At 44.0% G+C, this 6,308-nt stretch overlaps 1 protein-coding gene across 1 annotated transcript in view; it reads left to right on the top strand.

Moving 5' to 3' along the window:
* The first annotated feature begins 4,793 nt into the window (after positions 1 to 4,793).
* Positions 4,794 to 6,308, top strand: part of TAPT1 (transmembrane anterior posterior transformation 1) — a 49,883-nt gene continuing 48,368 nt past the window's right edge. Inside the window, exon 1 of the mRNA XM_075858383.1 lies at positions 4,794 to 5,038. Within this exon, the coding sequence (XP_075714498.1) occupies positions 4,885 to 5,038 (154 nt within the window). The 5' untranslated portion in view covers positions 4,794 to 4,884. The remainder of the gene's footprint in view (positions 5,039 to 6,308) is intronic.

Raw genomic sequence — 6,308 nt, 5'->3', positions numbered from 1 at the left:
TGATGCACCCCAATGGATATTACATTCAAGATTGAACTGTAAGGTCTCATTCACATCGCATTTAAGCTTAATGGGGGGTAAAACGAGTGTTATAGCCATGGGGAAGCCTGTGACGTCACTGTCCATACATGGACAGTGACATCAGGGGTTTTCAACTATGGAGTCCCCGGCCAGACCATCGGAAGCGCTCTGGCCGCTGACTCTAGGACTGGATAAGCCTCTGCCATCACTGTCCACATTTGTTTCTATGACAAAACAAATAGTACATCCACAGGTATTATTGTTTTTGTCACAATAACAAAAATCGCTGGCGACCACTACTTCTTTTTTCTAAATATTAACTTTATGCACTGTCAGTATTATATAGTCATATCCTACTCCAAATGTTTACCTACTATGATGTTGTGTTTTGTAGTCTTGATGAGATCTCTGACATCTATATGTCCTAATAATAGACCTCCAAATATATTGATTTTATAAGTATAATAACAATCTCTTTTGCTCTATGCGGCTATGAAGATCGGGAACCGAGTGGTGCACAGCCCTGGCAGGAGATTTTGTGGCAACAAAACTTTACTAGACCAAAGTTCGTGGCACACCCAGCCACAGCATGAAAATTAATACCATTTCTCCATATGAAAGGCCCATGTAATGACGGGGTAGGGAGACAGACAGGTGAGCCCTAATCTACCCGCCACTCAGTCCCTGCCTACTTGTACGACCCGTCCTAGGCGACGGCTCACAAGTGGGCGACGGTCCCTACGCTCAATATGTGCCCGACAGACAAGGGAACACAGAAGCTAAGGGAAAAGGGGCAGTTGCCCACGGCAACACCGTGAGCAACAAGAGTAGTGAACGAGCCGAGTCAAACCAGGAGTGTACGAGGTACCAAACGAAGAGCAGAAGTGTAGTCAGTGAAGCCAGGGTCAATATGAAGCTGAGTACAATAGTAATAGCTGGAACAGCAGAGCCAGGAAACAAGAGATAATCACAGGCAAAGACAAGAAGCAAATTAAGGTATACATAGACCGAGGGGGGGAGCTAGAACCGTCTGGCCAGGCTGTGATAGGTTCTCCCACTCCTCAGCCTACCAGCCTGAGTGGTAGCAGCAGATCGAGTCACTCTATCAGACCTAGGAGCAGATGCAGGCTGATTAACCACGGGCGTCGACACAGAAGCTGTATCTGGCAGATCCTTTACAGCACAGTTCTTAGACTCAAGAGGGCAGGCAGATGATGGCTGGCTGGCTCACACTTTGTCACTAACAGAGCCAAACCCATCACCCACAACACGCTCCAACACCTGCAAAGTCAGGCCCAGCATTAGTGTTGTTGCTTCCACAGTTTGTTTCAGCAGCTCTCTTTCCGCAACTCACTCCAGCAGCTCTCTCCAGCAGCTCTCTCCAGCAGCTCTATACAGCAGCTCTATACAGCAACTCTCTCCAGCAGCTCTCTCCAGCAGTTCTCTCCAGCAGCTCTCTCCAGCAGCTCTATACAGCAACTCTCTCCAGCAGCTCTCTCCAGCAGTTCTCTCCAGCAGCTCTATACAGCAACTCTATACAGCAACTCTCTCCAGCAGCTCTCTCCAGCAGCTCTCTCCAGCAGCTCTCTCCAGCAGCTCTCTCCAGCAGCTCTCTCCAGCAGCTCTATACAGCAACTCTATACAGCAACTCTCTCCAGCAGCTCTCTCCAGCAGCTCTCTCCAGCAGCTCTATACAGCAACTCTATACAGCAACTCTATACAGCAACTCTCTCCAGCAGCTCTCTCCAGCAGCTCTCTCCAGCAGCTCTATACAGCAACTCTATACAGCAACTCTATACAGCAACTCTCTCCAGCAGCTCTCTCCAGCAGTTCTCTCCAGCAGCTCTCTCCAGCAGCTCTCTCCGACACAGCCAGGTTCCTCCTCTTCCACTCGACAACTTAACATGACTTGGCGAGGACCTCGCTATTTTAAAGAATAGGCACCGCCCCCCAACCTCAGGACATGGCGTAGCCACGCTGTGACATCCTAGTTCTGCTATAGTACTTTTGCAAAGATGGCATCCAGGCCGTACGTCCCAGCGCCAATGCAATTTAGATACACAGCGAGCCAACCAACATTCTGCTTCACCTGCCAAACATAAAAATTAACGTTTCAGTGCAATATATCTCAGTACAGATTTTGATGTTGTTTTAACCTTTTCCCGCCACAGCCATTTTTCAGATTTTCGCTTTCGTTTTTTCCTCCCCACCTTCCAAAAGCCATAACTTTTTTATTTCTCTATAACTATAGCCGTATGAGGGCTTGTTTTTTGCGGGACAAGTTGTAGATTTTCATGACCTCATTAATTGTACCATATAATCTAGTGAGAAACTAGAAAAAAACATATTTGTGGGGTGGAATAGGAAAAAAACAGCGATTCCTCAATCTTTTTTTGGAGGGGGGGCGTATGTTTTACTACTTTTACAAGGAAAAAAACGATTGTTAAAAATACAATTTGAGTTTTGTCGCCACATTCTGAGAGCCATAACTCTTTTATTTTTTCGTCGATTGAGCGGTATGAGGGCTTATTTTTTGCTGTCGTTTCTATTGGTACCATTTTGGGGTACAAGAGACTTTTTGATCAGTTTTTATAAAAATTTTTGTGGGAGATGAGGTGACCAAACAAACAGCAATTCTGGCGTTTTTAATCTTTTATTTTTTAAGGTGTTCACCGTGCGGACTAAATAATGATATGTTGTAAGGGTATGTGCACACGATAGCAGGCATTTACGTGTGAAAAGACAGACTGTTTTCAAGAGAAAACAGCTGCCTCGTTTCAGACGTAAATGCTCCTCCTCGTATTATGCGAGGCTTCTCTGACAGCCGTAAATCTTGAGCTGTGCTTCATTGAGTTCAATGAAGAACGGCTCAAATTACGTTGCAAAGAAGTGTCCTGCACTTCTTTGCCGAGGCAGTCAATTTACGCGTCGTCGTTTGACAGCTGTCAAACGACGACGCGTAAATGACAGGTTGTCGGCACAGTAGGTCGGCAAACCCATTCAAATGAATGGGCAGATGTTTGCCGACGTATTGTAGCCGTATTTTCAGACGTAAAACGAGGCATAATACGCCTCGTTTACGCCTGAAAATAGGTTGTGTGAACCCAGCCTAATAGTTCAGAACTTTAAGGACGCGTTGATACCAGTTATGTTAATTTGAATGTTAGCAATGATGATTTTATAATACATATATTCTATAAAATGTTTTAAACTAGAAGTAAGAAAGCTGGATGACCTGTGCGAGATGTATTAGGCTATGTTCACATAGACAAATCCACCGAGGATTTGTTAAAAGATCTGTAGCTGAAACTCGGCTACTGCAGCAGATTGGCAGTCGGATTCGCACACAGATTAGCCATATTGTAATTCAGTGGAGGTATTTGGCGGCTTTTCGGCGTCCAACCTGCAGCAATAATGAACAAGGTCTGAATTTTAAAATCTGCAGCACGTTCAATATTCTGCATGAATATTTATCTGAGTGTGTGAATGGGGTATAAAATATCCCTGCCGATGGAATGTGAGCGGATTCTGTCAGGATTTAGGCGTGGAATCTGCGCCTAAATCCTGACAGATTCCTGAACATGTGAACACAGACCTAGTAGCCATGTTATTTCTAATTCAGCTTTTCCAGAAACAAACATTTTTTAGACATCTCCTATTAGAATTTTTTATCAACCTCACAGAAAGCTGGCTGACAAATTCTGTGATTTTAATTGTCATCCGACTTTACTAGACACAGATATAATAATAGGAGCCTATCAGAAACACGATATACTGCCGTACATTAGTATTGCCGTATATAGTGCTAGAAGTCCAACCATTGCTGGTTTAAGTCCCCTAGGGGGAATAGTAAATCAGTTTAATAATAAAAAATGTATAGTATATACAAAAAAGTATTAAAAAAAAAACTTTTCCCATCAAATCCATGTAAAAAAAATATAAATAAACAGAATTGGTATCGCCGCGTCCGTAAAAGTCTGAACTATTACAATATAACAATATATAAACATGCATGTTGAACACCTTAAAAAAAAAAAGTAAAGCGCCAGAATCGCCGTTTTTTTGGTCACCTCATCAACCTACAAAAAATGGAATAAAAAGTGATCAAAAACTTGCATGTACCCCAAAATGGTACCATTAAGAACTACAGCTCGTCCTGAAAAAAAATAAGCCCTCACACCGCTCAATCAACAAAAAAACTAAAAAAGTTATGACTCTCAAAATTTGGCGACACAAAATACATTTTATTTTTTACAATTGTTTTTTTTCTTGTAAAAGTAGTAAAATATAGAAAAAAACTATATAAATTTGGTATGGCCGTAGTTGTGTGGACCCGCAGAATAAAGTTAACAAGTCGTTATAATTGCAAGGTGAACGTCGTAAAAACTGAAGCGCAAAAAAACAATGAAGGAATCAGTGTTTTTTTAATTTTATATCCCACAAAGATTTTTTTTCCTGTTTCCTAGTACATTATATGGTACAATAAATGGTGCCATGAAAAACTACAACCCACCCCGCAAAAATCGAGCCCTCATAGGGCTATAGCGACAGAAAAATAAAAAAGTTATGGCTTTTGGAACATGGGGAGAAAAAAAATTAAAATCAGAAAAATGGCTGCGGCGGAAAGTGATTCAATTCTCAGACTCTGGAATAATTGTGTCATCTCTACATTGTTTACGCATCTCAATAGACTAAGGGCATTCCGACCTCATCCAACATGGCGGCGTCGGACTCCGGACACCGCCCCTCGTATAAAGCGTAGTCATCATTATCGCTGGAAGTCCCGGCGCTGTCGCCTTGTGATGACGCGCTGTGTTTGGTGAGACACACTCAGTTGGAGACTACTGGCCGCCGCGGCAGGGGATGGCAGACGCGGCGGCTATCAGCGGAGAAGACAAGGAGGAGGAGGATGGAGGGAAAAAGACGACAAGCACCGCAGCGGGGCCGGCAGAGACACTGGGCTTCTATGAGAGGAGCGACAACAAGCGGCCGGACGAGAAGAAGCGCAACCTGTCAGGTGATCAGAGGATGATTGACAGGCGGAGGATGATTGACAGAGAGGGGGGTTATGATTGACGGAGTGGGGGGGGTGGTGGACAGTGTAGTGCAACAGCTGCTTCTGTCATGCGAGGGAGTGGCTCCCTGCACCTGACAGCTGCCAATCTGCTGCTGCTTCCCATTGTTTACCCACGAGTCCCCTGACTGACCACACAGCAACAGGGGGTGACTGTCAGCAGACATGTGCGGGGCAGTGGTGCTGCTGACCAGATACAGCTACATATGCGATGTATACACTCCTGCTTATCTTCCCTACATGGCAGCTGATAAAGGGGTCCCCTGCTCTACCCCAAAAATCCCCCCCCCCTCCCTATACTTCAGCACAGTGCAGATGTGTATGTCGCCCAGCATGCTGCAATACCCGGCTCCTGGAAAGTGCCCAGTTGCCTCCAACATGCATTTTCCTATATCCCTCCTGAGACAATCTCAGCATGTATATACTGCCAAGATTTGGATAAGCAGCTGCCGGATACCTCATGTGACGCTTATCTCAAGGGATCTGGTGTGTTCTATTCCAACATGCTGATTCATGAGGGGGCTTCCACTGCCCTCTGTGTCACTACTTATATTATTCTCATATGTAGTTGTGGCGAAGAGTGGATTTGGGCAAAATAATGCAGCAGAGCAGAGTTTGTCATTTGGCAGCATCTTACTATGATTTGTGTTTCACAGTAAGTAAACCTACAGCTTCACCTACAGCTTTCTCTTCACCTACAGCTTTCTCTTCACCTACAGCTTTCTCTTCACCTACAGCTTTCTCTTCACCTACAGCTTTCTCTTCACCTACAGCTTTCTCTTCACTTGGAGTGTTTAAACACTTACAGATGTAGCAGAGCTAAGTTAGACATTTAAATAAATGTCCTTTGTGCATTATTTTCAATAATCACAATGTGTCCTGAATGACAGAGTTGGCTCTGCTACATCTCAAAAAGCTCTACTCTGTCTGTACGTCAGATTTCTCTCTGAGTATACAAAGCCGTATACAGATTTAGTAGAGCTGAATTTGTTATCGAACCTTTTTTTTGGGTCCTTTTATGAGTTTATGAGTTAAGATAAATCCCACGTAACGTCACCAGTAAAAATCATAATATCCAGTTGAGTGGTCCCAAATGACAAACTCCACTCTGCTACATCTTGCTGAGACTTTTGGCCATGTCATTGGTTTTAAATAATAGACTGTGTGGGTCCTGCCACAGGGATCGCTAGAACAGGGAACCCCAGTCTGCCAC

This window comes from Rhinoderma darwinii, chromosome 1 (genome assembly GCF_050947455.1).
Source record: "Rhinoderma darwinii isolate aRhiDar2 chromosome 1, aRhiDar2.hap1, whole genome shotgun sequence".
NCBI lineage: Eukaryota > Metazoa > Chordata > Amphibia > Anura > Rhinodermatidae > Rhinoderma > Rhinoderma darwinii.
This window is presented reverse-complemented; position numbering and strand designations above follow the sequence as displayed.